A 17,978-nucleotide genomic window follows, 5' to 3' on the forward strand; every position below is an offset into this window, starting at 1 on the left:
ACACCTTGTCTATCCCCAGTCTGACCCTGAATTTACACTGCCCCCTGTTTCCTTTCATTGAGGGGGAACTGGAAGAGAAGCAATTTTTAGTAGGCCTGTACAGTAGGAATTCTTCAACATACATGCGACTTGAGTTTCTATCCAAAATTCCTCTAGATATTGGGAATTGCGCCCCTTGGTGCTTCCAGCTCCCCCAAACACCATCCCTGCAGTTCCGACTCCCCTGTCCCCCCTCCCTCTACACCGTGGAGCCTCACGGAGGAGGCAGTGTGTAATGCAATTTGGTTGATTAAAAGAAAACATTAAAGCACTACCTTATTGAATTTGACGGCACGTACGGATCCGGATCTCACCGGCCACTCTGTTTTATTGGCCAGGATAAAGGGGATCACGTCATTCCCCATCACCTCCCACCTCCACACCACCCTCCCCACCCAGCAGCCCCGCCTTCCTTCATCCCTTCCAGCCCTAGACAAACCTTGGCAGTAGGACGTCCTGGCAGGACAGAGATTTGTTTAGACCCCCCTCTCCCTCTCCTTTCCGACTCCCCGCCCTTTCTCATTGCGCCTCTCTAACCTTGGCCACCACAACAGAGAGAAAGGGGGGACAGAGTGACAGAGCAAAAGACATTACACAGACATGAAAAGAGAAAGTGAGAGAGACCCTTGGCTTAAGTAAAGAGGAGTCACTTTGTTTGTGTCAATAAACAGGCTGATAGGTCATTAATCTCATGAACCGATGGGTTAGAGGTAGTCACCTCTGTCACTGTCTGTTCAAGATGACTCATCCGTTGTTTCTAACAGGTTCCAAGTCTCGTAGTCTATAATTTAGACTCAGACGCGCCTTTTGGTGGGGAGGGGCTAGGGGACAGATGCGGGGGGTAGACTTCAGCGAATATCAAACACCTGCCAATCTCTTCAGCAAAGGCCAAGTACGCTCTCAGCTCGCCATATCCAGTCCATTTATTAGAGTTATGGTGATGGGGCCAGTCTGCCCGGTCATGTACGGGAGCAACAAAACAACTTCTGAATGGAAGTCCTGTGTTTAGATGACATCATCTGTGGCTGCTTCAATTACGCTGCAAGAAATGAATAACAGCACACAAGGGGTGACGTAATGTATCGGCACAATGTTGAGCCACTGAATTTAGACTTTTAATCCATATTGGCCAGTCAGTGCAATGTTGACTCCAGAGACTTCATTACATCATCTACAGTCTGCCTTTAGCAGAAGTGATAAAAGAAATAACTTTTTTGTCTGCAGAAGAGGTGACAGCAGGCTTACTTTGCAGAATTTGGGATTGAAGTTCACACTGGGTGACAGTGATCAATGTATTCATGAATAAGTACTGTTGAGCAGGATCTGAAGAATAGAGTCAAGGATGATAACTGGAAATTCAGTCATTACATCACAGTTAATTCCTGTAACACTGATTTACTTGACATTTTAGGGGCCAGCATCACACCCAGCCCCCTAACCTGGAGGGCCAGGGTGTTGTCATTTATCAGGCCCCTCGCCCGATCTTTGAGGTTCAGTCAAGTTCAGCCAATCTGGATTGGCTGACTTCGCCGGGAGCTAAAATTTCCTCCACCATAGCCTCTCCATTATGACAAGGTAAAAGCAGAAGGAAAATGCACACTTTCTATGAATTAGTTTGTTTTCAAGCATGCCCCAGCCTTTGGCCTGTTGCAGTGGCAGGACTCAGGAGGCTGTAGCTAGGCTTTGTCGAAAGATTTTCTACTGTTTATGTATTGTGTTGCAAGCTAGTCATCTGTACATTCAGGAATCACCTGGGGTTTAGTAATGTGTGTGAACCTGAAGGACTTCTAGAGTGCTGCAGGCAGTACCTGGGGCTAAGCTAGTTGTTGATGGTTGGCAAATTGTTGGCTGGCAGGTTGTTAAACCAGCGTCTCACTCTCTATCAGTGTGTCAGAGAGGTGGATTTTGAGTTGTTGGAGGTCACACCGATGGAACACAATGAAAACTTCAACTGCTGAGTTAGTAACTGGTCATAGATGATGTATATAGCCATCAAGATAAGCTGCAAAATCTAATCTTGGCTCCATTACAACACTGTTAGTAAACTAAGACAGAATTACATTGTTTCTTGTTGCTGCCCTTTTCTCATGCATCTAAAATAAACTGAAACAACATTAACTTTGGATGTTGAGACATTCAGGATGAAACTTTGGCAGTGAGTCATTTTCTTTTCTGTAAAAGAAGACAGCTGCTCCTGAGCAAATCCACATGTTTTGCATTTTCAAGGGGGAAGGGGGGGGGGGGGGGGGGGGGGGGGGGGGGGTACAGTATCAATTAGCAGAGGAGGAAAGCTTTATCAAAGCAAAATTCCAAAATCATTAGCAGAACAGAGACACCCCTACAATTACACGCTTGACATGGTTGACAGATTTATTGGCTACACAGATGTCCTTTAGGTCACGTAATTATGAACATGTGCATTATTTCAATTCCTCGCCGTCACTTTTCGAACCCGATTTTCCCCTGTATCACTGTAAGGTGGAGCATGAGATGGGTGAGTACAGGATGGGGAAATATGAGAAAGAGGCAGAGGAGTTGCAGAAAAGGGGGTGGGGTGGTGGATGAGGTGGTGGTGGAGGAAGAGGAGGAGAAAAGCAAATTTGAAGGTTAGGATGATGAGAATGCACTGCCTTGCATCGGTGCACTGTGCCACTGGGAAACTTGAGATGTGAGCAGATACGATTGTATGCTAGAGTTTCCCGCAAAGAGCCCCCCTCATGGCAGAGCATCGGGGGAGGTGGGGGAGGGAGGTTAGCAGGGTGGAGGTATTATTGCATTAAGACATCAGATCCAGGGCATCATCATCTGTATATCAGTTGCATAACACTTTCAGTGCCAAGGCAGAAAGGTAGAGAAAAACTGTGAAATTGATTAATGAGAGAAAAGGATGACAGGGGAAGGAAAGAGTTGGATAAAGCTGTGGATGTGCAGGAAGATAGTGACAGCAAGAAGACACAAGATTGAAGAAGGGGGAGTCAAGAAGAAAGTGGAAGATCTTTGGAGGTAAAGGAGTGTTTTATAACCTCTCATCAACCCAGACTCCTGGTGCTGTGAGGAGGCACAGGCCCAGATGAATTATTCAGTTTCTGGCTGGTTGATCTCCTCTGGGACCAACACTTGCTCTCCTCCAACGTTAGAGCACCACTTGACGGTAAATGCTCACTGGGACAAACAAGAGGTCCTTAAAAAAGACCTGTGCACTTAACTCACACTACAACCCCCCCCCTCCATACACACACACACACACACTCGCCCCCTCCTCTTGACCTGAGCCAAGATCAATACACAGTCGTAGCCAGATGTTGCACAATACCACACTAGGGAAGGAAGGGTTCTAAGAGGAAACCTCCAAAGGAAGTTGTGTGCCTGCATTTATAAATGTACTCATGGGCATGCCAATAGATTGCAGGGGAGTGAATACATTGACGAGAGAGGGCAGAGTGGCTTGCTTGAAACTTTCATGTCATGTTTTTTTTTTTTTTTTTCTTAACCATGTACATTTTCACAGAACCACAGTGATTTACAGAGCTCAGCGCTGTAATCCAGGGATTTCACACAACCTATTCTCAGAGCATCAGACTCGTGATGCTGACAGGGCAAGAAGTGCAACACTTTGGGTTCAGACTGCAGGCTGCATTGTGAGGTCCAATGCTGCCATCTTCAGGTTGTATTCAGCTGTTGAGATGATATAACAGTATAGATGAAAGCAAAACTACTGTATATAGGTAATTGTAATCCAAATCCAGTGATTATTATCACTGCATATGTAAACAACATGGCTCTGAGGACTCTGAGGCATGCAGATACTGGTACACGTGATTAAAATGAATAAAAATGATCGTTCATGAAGATGACCCTCATCTTAACCCACAGCAGTCACACTGAGGATTATTGGTAAATTACTGTAATTATTTCTCCATCATTTGAAGATGCCTGTGTTCACTCAATGAAACAGAGTAGTCTATTCTCTTTCACAAGCAACTTTTGATTTTTACTTTAGACCACTGTTCACAGGTATCATTACAGCACATGCACAACTACATGACCTCCCTTCACTCCTGTTTCTGAAGTCTCTGCATGAGCTTCCAGTTAGTTTTAGGGCACATGTCAAGATTCAGGTCTATAAATGTATTTCTGGACTTGCAAATTACTTTTTAGGTTGTACGACACAAAAATATGTCCATGACTTTCTGCTGCTCACTGTATCAAAAACAATGACCTACAGTGAAGGATGCTTTCTATAGTTCAAAACTCTCAGACTGTGGAAATCTCTGTCTTGGAATCTGAGGTCAGCAATCAAGGCTTTTAAACAACTGGAAACTTTTACCCTTGCTTTTGCCTATAATCTGTTATTACTACTCTCCTGCTATTTTAAGACTATGCACTCTACTTTTAAATCTTAGAAGATCAGAATTATTTAGATCATGTTGGTGGACATGGTTATAATAATAATTGTTGTTGTTGCTTGTATTAATATGTATTTTTTTTTTTTACCATTCCTCCTCTTTTTTAACAATTGAAATTGTCTGCTCTTTTCTTTTTCATTTTGTAAAGCACTTTGAATTGCATTTCGTGCATAAAAGGTTCTGTATGAATAAAACATAAATAAAATGATTATTGTTAATATTGTTGTTATTATTATCTGCCCTACATAACCCAAAGTCTTTTTATACTCATCATTTGTATTTCAAAGCAGTGAAAAGTAACAATTCATTTAGTGTACTTAAATGCAATTTTGAGGTATTTACTTGTAGTAGTTTATGAATCAGTATTAATAATATATCTAGTAATAAAGTCAACACTCTGAAAGGTGTCATTCAACACAATATACTGCAAGTAAGGATATGAGAACATTTTTCCTTGTGAGTTAAGTTTTGCAAAACTTTTACTAATACTGGAGACTTTTGACATGGTTATACTGTTACTTTAAGTAAAAGGACTGTTTTCATCCTCTGTCACTGGTGTTCTATTTTTGTTCTATAGATTTAGTTTTTCTTCTGGACACTATCCCTGTTGTAACGAACCACTTTGCTCATAGTGATCAATAAAATGAATCTTAACTCCAGTATAGCAGAGCACAGCTAAAAGGTAGTGTGTCAAAGTCCATACATGGATACAGATATCACGTGCATATGTCTGTGTGTGTGTGTGTGTGTATATATATGCATGAAAGTGTGTGTAAGTGTGCATTCTCATGTGTGCGTTCACCCTGTCAGCATCCTCCCTCTCCACATCCTGCTGGCTCTCTCCACCAGCCTATATCATCTCTCAGCACTCTGATGCTCGCTGGTAACACAACACTGGAGGTAAATGAAATGCAGCGCAGAAAATCAGCTCTGCAGCCCCTGCTTTTGGTCTCCTGACTCTGTCCAGAGCCTATCTTCTATCTCCTGCCCGACTCGTAGTCTAAACAGAGCTGATTATGTAGAGCCAGTTTCTCCTCTTCAAGCTGAAGGCTAAAGCACACTAGACGTGCTGTAAGCTGCACACAGACATGTTAAGATGCACAAGCAGACAAGACGTGTAGTCCTAAAGATATGTCTTGGGGGTAGAAATAATCTCATTGGCTGAGTTGAACCTCTCTGGGTGGGGCAACAAGCTACAATTTTTGTCAGAACACAAGCTGGATAAATGGCAAACTTGAATGCCAAATATTTCTGGTTGAAATACATATTAAATTATGATGACAGTGGCATTTTTCCTTTATGACCATGGCATTCATGATCTTGCAAAGGTCAGTACCAGCTAGGCAAGGGCCTGTTCGCTCTCTCCACCAGCCTGCATCATCTCTCAGCAGTCTCTCATTAGAATGTCTGTCATTCATCAGACTCTTATCTCATTGGAATGTCAGCTTCTTGCTGTTTTTAGTGATGCTAGCAGCGTGGCTTCAGGGATGGCAATGTTGGTCTGACACTCTGTTGGTCGACCTGGCAGTAACTTCGGTCCAGACTGAAATGTCTCCACAGCCACTGGATGGATTACCCTCTGAGACTCATGAGTATCTGATGAATCTTAAGGACTTTTGTGATCAGCTGACCTTTCTTCAAGCACTACCAGCATGTTTTCACTGGCCCCTTAACTTTTTCTCCAGCACCATCATCAGATTAAAATTTCATGTTGTCCAATGCTTTGGTTTCTGACCAGATACCTGCTAAATTAATGACATGATTACCCTCAGCTGTGCTTTGTGTTTAGTGCTAATTAGCAAATGATTGCATGCTAATATGCTAAACTAACACAGTGATCATAGTAAACATTACACCTACTTAATGATAGCATCGTTCTGGGATCTTACTGGCATGGTGATTTCAGCATTTATCTCAGTCCTGCTGTGCCTAAGAACAACCTCAAAGAGCTGCTTGCAAGGGTTTATACTCATAGTCATAGATTCCACTGATGTTTAACATTTAAGAAACATCTGTAGAAAAGTGAAACACACAGACATATAACATACATACATACATTTATGTCTGGGTATAAGTATGTTAAATTGGGCAGCATGCCTTCTCATTGTGCTCTGTTGTTTAGATGTTGTAGGAGTAGATCAACAAGCTGTTTTCTTGGCTCACTCATGTCTTTCTAAAGGCCACGCTCTAGCCCACTTACAGTATTTACTGCGGCAAACTAGCAAGCAATCATTATTTACTGTAATTAGAGGTAAATGCATAAGCATAATGGGGGAAACACGCATACACGGTGGGCCATGCATGACGAATAACTGCATTAGCAATTTGATACAAATCAAATCAACGGAGCCCAGCACGACAGTTTGATTTACAGCAGAAGGAGCTAAACAGGGAGGTGATCAAGAGGTGAACTGAGCTTCTGATTTGTTTGTGCAATATATCTACATTAACTGTATCTGCTAAGCTGAGGAGGCATTTAGCTCATTGAAAATATAATGGTAATGTTATTGTTAAAGCAGCCACTGTATAACCACATCACTGACAGGGGCACGGCCTCTGCCACTGCAAAGAGCCCATTTAAAATTCACTGTAGTGGATGATCAGAGAGGCTGGGAGAGACAGAGAGATCTAACCTGTATTGCCTCTGTGGAGCGGTTGAGTGGTTTTACTGTAAGATTGATCCAACCGATCACCTCATTTCCTCTCTCATCAACCATAGCAGCCAAAGCTCTGATAGTTTATCCGTCTGAGAAAGTGATTTTAGGGTGCCAAGTACAACACAGGAAATGGCTCTGAAGACGTTCTTGTGTCGGGTTATGGCAGGCCTGATTGCCGGCTGTGGGATGAGGCAGCTAAAGAGGCATCAGTGAGGTTGACCAGTGAGCGAGTGACAAAGCGCTTCTGAGGACTGTTTTAGTGTCAGCCATGCAGAACATGGCTGACCAGAAACATAAATCGATTTGACACGGAGCACTAGTTGTGGTCTTTTCTTGTAAGAAAAGGGTTTTGTTCAGTCTTACTATGCAGCATGGGAAAATGCTGAGCTGTTGAGGACTGCAAAATAGTATGACATAAGGAAAAGGACAGGAAGAGACAGTAGTGATGGGGGGGGGCATCTAATAATAAACTGACATGAAGAGAACACACACAGGCAGAATAAACTTGTTTTTCATGAGCTTTAATGCCATGTGAAAATGAACCAGCAGTAAAGGGCTCGGATGGGGCTGAACAAGGATGTTCTTGCAGGCTGAATGTAAAACAACCCAGCTAAGTGCATCCTGAGCAATGAGCTTTGTGGACTACATTTACAATACAATGAGCTTTCCAAAAATCCACATTGACTAAAAATATCCTGTCTGAGTAAGGCTATGGAGGAGCAACCAAGAATGAAGTCATATCCCTGAGGAGTTTGGCTTTAGTCTTCCCCTCAAAAGCAATCAATCAGAGTGGAAACTTTTTTGGGGGGCCGCACTATCCACTGATAGATGGATGGCAAGCTCACCGCAGATATGAATATATCTAATATGTTTGAAAAGAGAGGCTGTTCTTCTTTTTGCTTAAGGCATGAGTGCACATACCACATACACTGAACACAGAGTAAAGGAATAGTTTGACATTTTGGGAAAAATGCTTAGTCAATTAGGTTAGCTTAGCAAAAACACCGGAAACAGGGGAACAGTTCTATCTTTACAAGTTGCGGTTTTATGAGGGGTTACGTGCAGAATTATATCATGGCCGGACAGCAATCTCCAGGGCTTTTGGTTTTACTGTTAGGTTTCCAGCGAGAAGTAACGAGAGGAGACTACAGGACCTCACTGCACCCGGCCAAGAAGTAGTCCTACACAACCCCTTTTAATCTTTATTTTCTACTATAAGCAATGCACATATCAGAAGCTTGGTGACTATATGTTTCTTTCTGGAATGAACCTTAGGATTCTCAGTTAACATTTACCTCAAAGTTTTATGTGCACAGACACACCCTCTACTATTTATTAAAGATCCAGATATTTTCTAACACAGCTCTTAACATTTTGAACTGATGGTACTGGTTCCTGAGCTTTAGAAGGGCAGGCAAGTTACTTTTGTTACTGTCAAGGCCAGCTGTTTTCCTTTGCTTCTGGTCTATATGCTATGCTAAGCTAAGCTAAACTGATGGCTGTAGCTTCACATTCAAAATACAGTGGTGTTGTCTTCTGGTCTAACCAAGAAAATGAATAGGTGCATTTTCCAAAATGTTGAACTATTCATTTAACTCCCACCATATATATTGCATTTCCATGTTATGTTGGTCTGTCTCTCTGCCTGGCTGCATTTTCCAAAGACTTTTATTCTTCCAAGGGTGGACAGGCTTATTTAGACTACTGTTGGACACTAAATCTCTCCACAGAAACAGTTTGAAATGGAATTTTTAGGTCAGCAGCTCTTTAATCTAAGGTGATACACAACACCTGCGCAAAGTCATATGAATTCACACTTACTCACGCACACACAGAGTATTTGCATTGACAGGGTGGGGGAGTGTAATAACACCTTTGGGAAATTAGCTGATGGCAGCAGCTCAGCTGCTCCTCGGCCTTACCTGAAGGGATCGACTTACGGTGGAGCCAACCAAATATCAATAAGGGGTGATTTAGCTGTGCACTGCTCAAGGATAAAGAGCTTATGTATGAAACCTCTGGAAATACATTTGAGCTTGGCGTGTAAAATGCTGTCGCTTCAAGCAAATCCCTGATTAAATCCCCCAAACACGTTCAGTTGGCTGTATGAGGGGAAGCCTGGTGTTGGGTGTGAGGCACAGTGCCAACCATGGAGGAGGACAGAAAGAAGAAGGGGGGAGGATAAAGAAGGAACAGGAGAGAGAGAGGGGGAGGAATAGTGTATGTGTAAAAACCTACAGCATAGTAGTGCATTACATGCTGCAGATGAGTCTGTTTGAAGTCTGCAGTGTTAATGGCTTCCCTCAGGCATGTATGATCCTCTGTGTATTGCAAGAGTGACATTCTCACAGATGATGCCACCTCTGAATATGATTTTGACACAAAAGGTAAAGCACTGACGTACTGCATGTGTAATGTAGCCATTGCATTGCTGAGGTTTGAACTAATTGCTCATTATTGTCTTTTATAATTTTTGGCACTAGTACTGTTGTTGGTTACCCTTTATGTGTTGAACGAGTTTAATTTTATATGACTATATTGCTGAGTGGGAAAGAAAGAGGAAGTGGGAAGGAATGAGTGTCCAGCACTTGGGCGTCCCAAAGTGTTTCCACAGCCAACAACACCAGGAAAGCTCGCTAAATGAAATATCGCTTTAACATCTGTAATACTGGCTGTAGATTTACAGCTTCTGTGAAGAGAACAGGACAACATTGCCTCATTTGGATCATTAATTTTTATTACCTTTCCTGGAAATCTCTTCATTTGGCATTTTATTGCCATTTTCAAAATGTAATGGTTGTTTTTCAGGGATGCACACACACTTCTCAGCTCTGTGGTCACAGACAGAAAATGAAAAGCTGTAGAAACGCAGACTTGCACTAGTTCATTGCTGCAACAAATGATTTTTGAATGATAATGTGCCCTGAAGATGTTATCAGACTCCAGTGAGCCAGTCTTTTCACTGTCTGTGCACTGAATGGCACTTGTAAAAACACATGTATATGCAGTGACAGTATACACAGGAGCAGTGCAACTGAATGGATGCACAGCAATGGTGTGGCCTGGAGCTGTTTACCATAGAGTAATCAGCCTACGCAGCTCATTAAGAGAGGCTGACTCATGTCATTTTGAATGTAAGCCTTGAAACCGGGTCACACAGCCTGGAAAACGAAAAGGACAAGAAACCAAGGTAACAGAGTGACATTGCATGAGAATCATCAGCATGTGTCTTGTGGAATTCAGCGTTTGGCTGTGCATATAAATATATGCAAATATGTATGAATTCTAGTGGTTCATGCATGATTTATGAGCCTTACAGGGTAACTTGCGTGAAAAAAATGACTTTGTTTTCCAAGAGAATTGCGTGGCATTCTTTATCCTTTTCTGTAGGCCTCTTCAGACTATATTAATAACCATCAGAAAGACAGAGAGGGTTGCTCTCACTAGTTCTTAGACAAAAACTAAAATCTTCCTCAACCAAGTAAAGGAAGTTGGTCTCTGACTTGTCTGATCACCAGGGCATTAACATTTTTAGCACATGATAAACCTCTTTTCTTAAGCTCTTGTGTCACCTGCAGTTTCTTTAGTTAACAAATCACCATGATAACATCAAATATAACCTTTTAAAAAGAATGATAGCTCACTTCGGAGAGGTAATTTGCTCTTTGAAGTAGTGACTTAAGGTTTTGGAAGTAGGGTAACTCTTTCATGTGTGATTAGGTGTTCCTATGTCCATCTTTAAGTATATGGATAGAGAAAAAGAGACTGGTGAGGAATGGCTGATCAACCTTGTAATGTCACAGGCACTTGGCTGTGGTCGCCCAGGACCACTCCCACACATTTATGTAGTGCTCATAGGTTGAAGAGAGCAATAAGATTCTGCAGGAGGAGAGAGGATGAAAGGGGAGCAGAGAGGATCAACAGAGAGGCAAGGAGGGTGTACAGTGCATGTCAGCACTGTCGAATGCAGTCAAATTGCTCAGTACAATCAAACTGACGTGGAGCTTTGGCTCAGATGCACAACGCCAGGCTTACTGGCTTACCTCAGCACTGCACCAGAGAGGGACTGTCACTGGATATTACCATGTGGACCACTGAGCTGATTCTCCCACATCACAGTGGACAGGGGCAGCTATACTGTAAGGCCCCTCCTTATTCCCACCCTCCTACCCTGGGGACACTTCCCTTACTTCCTGAAATGTGTCTGTGCATGATTTCGCTGTTGGAAACATTCACATTAAATATGAATAGCCTTAATAATAAATGGAGGCTCTCAGAGATTGCATCCTGGGTACAAAAAACCATGGATCAGTGTTTGTGACACAAAGCTGTTAACAGTCACCTTTCTGCTGCGGTGCCATTTGAAATCATTTGGAAACCATGTGACACCACTTAGTGTTGTTCCAGCTATTGCTCACTTTTCATTAGAGTGCTCTTCTTGTCCATTCTGCCTGCCAGTGGATACATGAAAGAACATTTGATCTATTTCTACGGGACAAAAATGTTGAAGACTTACATTTTGAATGTATGATACAGTTTTAAGCTATGATATGTTAGAGAGTGTGTGAGAATGGCATTAATTCCTCAGTTATACATAAAAGGTTTATATGCAAAGCAGCATTTTAAGTCAAAGTTTCCTCCATTTCCTCCTCCAGGGACAAGTGCGCAGATGAGTGGCTAGGACTGGATCTAGTTTTCAGGCTGATAGAGCCGTACAGTTTGGCGGAGCGCTTGGAATAAGCGATGACCTTTCTCCTGTACATTTCCCCCTTCCACATGGAGATCATCAGCAGCGTGGAGAGCACCACGCCGCCCAGCGTGAGCAGGCACAGTCCCGCTATGACGCACCGATCCAGGTGAGCGCCTATCCGAGCACTCTCCTTCTCCAGCCTCTCCATCTCCCTCGCTGACACGCTGTCGCGGTCCACCGCCACGTCCCGAGGCACTGCGTAGGAGATGATCACCAAGGAGATCCCGGTCACCAAGAACGTGACTGCGCTGATAAACCCGTAGTCTATAGAACTTCCCGAGCCCTCCCCGAAGGAGAGATCATCCTCGGACATGAAGGAGAGTTCCGGTAACGTCTCGGAGCAAAGCTCGCCGTTGCGCACGGGTCTGTGAGCACCTCTACAACTAGTCTCCGGGCTGGCCAGTCGCAGGTTAACATTCTCGTCAATGTAGGTGAAAGATGTCTCTAATTCCTCGTCGCAACAAACTCGGACTTTCTCCTCGCCGACGTGACCGAGTTTGAGCTCCGTGCCCCCCTTGCGCGGCGCCGTCCTTGGTGCTGAAAGACACCGGCCATGGCAGCTGCGGGCCGGGTTACAGCCAGCCTCCCCCGGGAGCGCTCCTCCTGTTGATCCGCCCGACTTGCGGACATGCAGCGCGCCGGAAACTCGGTCAAGGACATCGGGAGGATCGGACTGTTTGCCTCCCTCATCTGCGGGAAGCAACTCCGGAGAAGCCATTCGGTTATCACCACCTGCTGGTTCACTCTGAGCCTTCCTCCCACGACGTTTTCACTCCACAGCATCCCTAATAAGAAGACACAGCTCGAAGTTAAATGGTGCATCTTAATTAGGTTACCCTCACTACAAAGCGTGAAACCTTAGATCCACTAATGCGCAAAACTTGTGCGTAATAGAGAACGGTGCGCCAAATACACGTACCTTTATAGTTATAATGAAATAAACACCACTTAAAAGTTGATTAAACCTTTTAAGAGAAATCCGTAGACCCCTTTTGAAAGGCGCTTAAAGGGGTTGTGATTAGCCAAATACCTCTGTATCCAATTAGGAAAACAATTCACGTATAAACCCAGATTAAGCTATTATCTAATTCTGTCTTAAAATAGACACTGGTCAATGGAATAGATACACATGCGAAAATGGGCTAAAACCATATCAAATATAGACTGTATATAACATTAACATGTCCACAGTTAGTCTGCTTGCGAGAAAAATATTCATCTGCCTTAAATATAAACAGTAGCTACTCGCAAAATATGCATCGAAACACTCCCGAAACACACTTTCTTTTAATCCTGCAGAAGACGTGAGATGCTCCTCTGCATTAGGGTGGACCAACCATGCACAATCCGTTTTTTTTTTCCGAATCTCTAACAGAAACCCCCTCGGACTGCTCTAATAAAAAAAAAAAGAAAAAGAACTGAACTCACCGCGCTACTTCAGCATCCCTCTCACCTTCTGTTCTTCATAAACGCTGTAGCTGATGAGACCACATCACGAGGGGTTGGGGGGGTGTAATGAAAAGCCTTGTCAGTGGATGTGCTCTGAATAGCCTATATTCCCCCCCTTGCTCGATGCTGTGGCGGCAGGCTGCGCTGAGGGGAGCTCTCCGTTAGTCCCTCCCACACACACACACACACACACACACACACATACACAGAGAGACACAGCTTACCCGCGCTGTAGCGCTGAAAGGAGCGACGCTATCTGAGAGACGATTGAGATCACTGGCAGTCAACATGAACGGGATGAAGATTTGAAGGGCTGTGGGGGAACCCTGGGACCTGACGATCTCATTTTCACTGACAATGCCCTTTATGTAGGAAGGGAAATGTCTGCGAAGAACTATCAAGCCCTTGTAGAGTCCAAGGGAGATAGTAATAATAATAATAATAATAAAACACTATCAAGAACTAAATACTATGGCATAAAATTAGTCTCCTGAAGAATTTACAGGAACTCAAGTGCCATTAAGTTACTGTGAAGTCAATACTGAAGACTACAGATATATTTGAAATTCCTATAGGCCTCATTCAGTGCTATTATGCTGATGTCAGTATGATAAATACACACCCCAGGTGACAGTACAAGCTCCCATAGGTTATTTTAAGGATGTCAGAGTAAATAAATCTTTGTATGACCACACAATGGGAGGTCATGGACATGCATAAAATAATCTGTATTGCATTTTGTCAGTTAATGTCTTCATCATATCTGCAAAATCCATCCAGCTGTGTTATGCAAAGAGCATTGTTGAACTGCGTGTATCATGCACCATCTGTTCTACTGTGCTCTCTCTCAGAAGATTACTGGTCACTATGTCAAAGCCATCCCTAATCCTCGTTTAAGAGATCTAATAGGTCAACTGATCTGTGACCCCATGTCGGCTAAATCTTTGGGAGGTTCATCTCGGACGTCTTCGGAGCCTTTGTCTTGGTAGCATCTTCAAAGACAAACAATAAACAACTAATGCGGTAAATGATAAATTTTTTCCTTGAAAGTGATACTTTGTAAGCTGGGCTAGATGCTAAGTGCAGGCCACCGTCATCCATTTAAGTGCTTAATCCCACTTTAAACTGAATATTCATTTGCTGACTGTTCCACCTTTTTTAGCACAACCAGGCAGCAGCTATAAATATAGTCGCCACTTTTCGTGGAGTCCTAGTGGCTGGGTGAACAGCTTTGGCTTGTTTCCCAACAATACTCCATTTAACAGATGAGTAAAGAGAGAGTGGGAGAGCAGCGAGAGAGGGGAAGGGAGTCAGAGGCAGACGAAGATTTACTCCACCATTTTTGTTCCAGAAATTAGTTTGCAGAGATGGGAGGTGCAAATACACTTCCTGGGTCATTGACTGATGGATCACGGTGGTTTATGGAGCATACGGCCGGACTGTAGTCAACTTTAGTCGGGCTTATGCAGAGAGACAGAAAGAGGAAACTGAAATCCGACTGTGTGCTTGTCTGGAGGGGTAACAACAGTCGACTATCAGATGCTATCTGCCTGCAACAGTGCACCACTTTCCCTGCTGGCAAGGACACCAGGCTTTAGAGAGGAGGGGCGGCTGGGGAGTCAGTGCTTCTAAAGGCTGTAAATCCTCAGTGTGTGGCTCCTGCCACAGGCATGAACCCATACACAGAATAAAGATGATGAAACATGCATGAAGCACTGCTTTTTCTTTAGCCAGTGGTAGATATCAGTAGGTGATGGAGAGGGGAAGAGGAGGTCCCTCCAACGGCAGTAGTGGAAGGAAGAAGAAGAGCAAAATGGTGTATGTGTGGGGGTGTGAATTATGAAGTGAATTAATGAATGAGGAAGTGAGTTCACTTCACCTCCAGCTTCTCTAAGAGCTGCTGGAGCCAGTCAGTGTCTGATGAAATGGATGAATATGAAAGAGTGAAACTGTATGAATGAGAAACAGGCTGCTGCTGGGTAAAAGCCTCGAGGCACCAGCACTTTGTGAGTTCAGGCTTACAACTTTATGTATCACTTAATTATATCTGATAAGTTGTTAGACAGAGATTAGTTGTCATTAAATATTTACACCCCTTAATAGTCAGGTGTAAGGTAGTAATGTCAAGTTTGTGTAATGCGCCATGTTCACCTTACATTTTTCAGACTATAAGTATGAGCAGTCATTCAAAGCATCCGTGAGCTCTCCAAAGTCACGAACCAGAGGTTGTGTACTCTTCCCATTCTCCTGACATTGTGTGAATGCAGCAACACAATTGGGAAACTTGAATTTTTCAGAGAGCATGGTGCTTAACAAGACCGACCCTTTATCTCTGGCATAGTCACTCATCTATCCCAATAATGAAAGTGTAATATTATCAAAGTACAGTATTTTTAAACCTCAGAAAACCCCACAGTCACACAGCCTATCTAGACTTGTCCAATGAAGTGAATGCTGGCAAGTCACAAATATGGTAATCTTTCTCATTTACTCCATCCGCTCTATATGACGTAAATTCCACATAATTGAACAAACAAAGCTAACATTAGCATGCTAATGTAGGCTATGACCTAGTTAAACTGAAAAGTAAAAGAGTTCATATGAAATACAGCCCAAATACCAAAGTTGACCCTTGATCAAAATGCTGTTTAGTATAAACTGGAAAATTTTTAAGATACATTTCGCAGCATATATCTAATTACAAAACATTAATGCCATTAACATTTTGCTAAGCAACCAAAATATCTACTTAGCATAATTTGATATTTCCAAATGATTCTAAACTGCATGAAGACTGACAATGCTGAAATACACATTTCTCCATGTCTGCAAATAAAACAAAGGACTTACACCCACATTAACAAAGGATTTGCAATTAGGTTCAATATATTACTTGCATACCTAAAACTTATTTTTGCTACAGTTTCTGTTGCTACAGTCACTTAATTGGTTTTGTTAGATGGTGATAGAAATATTTTGTTATTTTGACATTTTTACTGAAGACATACTACTGAAGTATTGAGGATCAGACATTTCTTAACGTTTAATCTAGCAACATTTAGGAATATCTGGTGCAACCCAATCCACAAGTAAAATAACATATAAAATATTAATTAATTAATTTAAAAAATCGGATTGCTTTTCTCATAGTTAATTTAGGAGTGTTATTGCACAAAACATGCACATGTTGTAGGTCAAAGTCAACCATCAGAATCAGCAACCACAGGTTATCCTGAGGTCAGTGACTTGGTAGTGTGCCATGGCAGCAGCAGGGTACTGTAGATTATTAATAAGCAGGTATACACAGTCCCCTGGGTTTGTTTGGGGAGTCTGGCACGCAAACCCTCCAGTAGCTCTTAAAAAGCCTTCTAGAGAGGAGAGTGCAGGCAGACAGCAGGATGACAAGGGAATTAAGAGAAAGACAGACTAAGGTTCAGTCTGGATTTTTTATTTATTGTTTTCCTCTCTTCGAGAGGGTGACTATGTGTGATGGTGGCAGGGCACTTATGAAATATTTACCACTTGGACCTTCAAGTTCATTTACAGTGACTTTCTTAATTGAAGCGATGTGGTTGGCCTCAACACAGACACTATGGGATAATGGAAGGATAATAATGGGTTTCCTACTGCCTCGTGTGTGTGTGTGTGTGTGTAAGCAAAGATTTATGCTTCACTCAAAGATAAGGCTGCACAAAAAAGAAAAAAAAAGAAGCCTTTTGGCGATTAAGCAAGCTGACTGGGATAATTAATTCCACCATTTCATCGACCCTTCTCCTCTTTGTCGTCTCTTTATCATAATTAATGTGACCTTATCCCACACACCACAGCTGCTTTTGCATTATAACACCCTCAATAGCTCTTGATGATAATTGTCTGTCCTATCCTCTGCCTCTCTGTCTCCATCTGGAGCTCTGATTATCTCTTACAGCCATTCTGATGTGTCTGGTTGTAATGGTGCCCTAATTATAATACAACAAAGATTTCGTTTTACCTGTTGGATCGCATTTATTTTGACAAATACACAATCAGGTTCAGTTTAGCTCTTAGTATCCTTGTACCCAATGAATGAAGTCAGAGCAGCTATTTAGTATGGACAAGGCAAACATTTTAGACAGGATGGGATGAGTTTTATTCATTAGGTAAATGAGAAAGTCTTGAGTTCAGGCCAAAGATGTCATTTATATTTGGTGAATAAAGTGAGCCAGCATTGAGTAATCTGCTGGCACTACAAATACAGATAAAATGTTTGCTTCTGAATTTCTGTTGGGATGTTTACCTTGAATTTCCATTTAGGAACAAAAGGACCACTTTCTTAAAAGCTGCAGTGGTTGAATAATGCATTATATTAACACATTAACAAGTCACGGCTGAGAATTTGAAAATGTGTCCAACGGTAAAATATTCAGACATGTGTAGTCACTCACATTACATTTCTTCATTCTGTCTGGTAGACACAAAAAAGGAGTATACCCTTACAGCTGTAGACAGCCAACTCTCCATCTTGGTTTGTTTCATGTCCTCCAGTGATCGTTCAGCAATAGAGGAAACTCCCTGGAGGTGAAATATCAGCCCCAAGAAAGTCTGAAGGAATGCATTTCATAAATATAAATGAATTTAGAGGCAATGGGAAGAAAGCCTTTTCCAAACCTGGAGACAAGTGTTAAAGAATTCAACAGC

At 42.5% G+C, this 17,978-nt stretch overlaps 1 protein-coding gene across 1 annotated transcript; it reads right to left on the bottom strand.

Moving 5' to 3' along the window:
* Positions 1-8,964: 8,964 nt before the first annotated feature.
* Positions 8,965-13,412, bottom strand: LOC108887674 (transmembrane protein 74). Its single transcript, XM_018683160.2, has 2 exons — positions 13,281-13,412; positions 8,965-12,637 (listed from the first exon to the last, which is right to left on the bottom strand). The coding sequence occupies exon 2, from the start codon at positions 12,568-12,570 to the stop codon at positions 11,725-11,727; it is 846 nt and encodes a 281-aa protein (XP_018538676.1). The 5' UTR covers positions 12,571-12,637; positions 13,281-13,412; the 3' UTR covers positions 8,965-11,724.
* Positions 13,413-17,978: the final 4,566 nt, after the last annotated feature.

This window comes from Lates calcarifer, linkage group LG15, assembly GCF_001640805.2.
Source record: "Lates calcarifer isolate ASB-BC8 linkage group LG15, TLL_Latcal_v3, whole genome shotgun sequence".
Classification (NCBI taxonomy): Eukaryota; Metazoa; Chordata; class Actinopteri; family Centropomidae; genus Lates; species Lates calcarifer.

Coding starts and splice junctions, on each gene's coding strand:
- LOC108887674 (XM_018683160.2), bottom strand. CDS start 12,570: ATGGCTTCTCCGGAGTTGCTTCCCGCAGATGAGGGAGGCAAACAGTCC.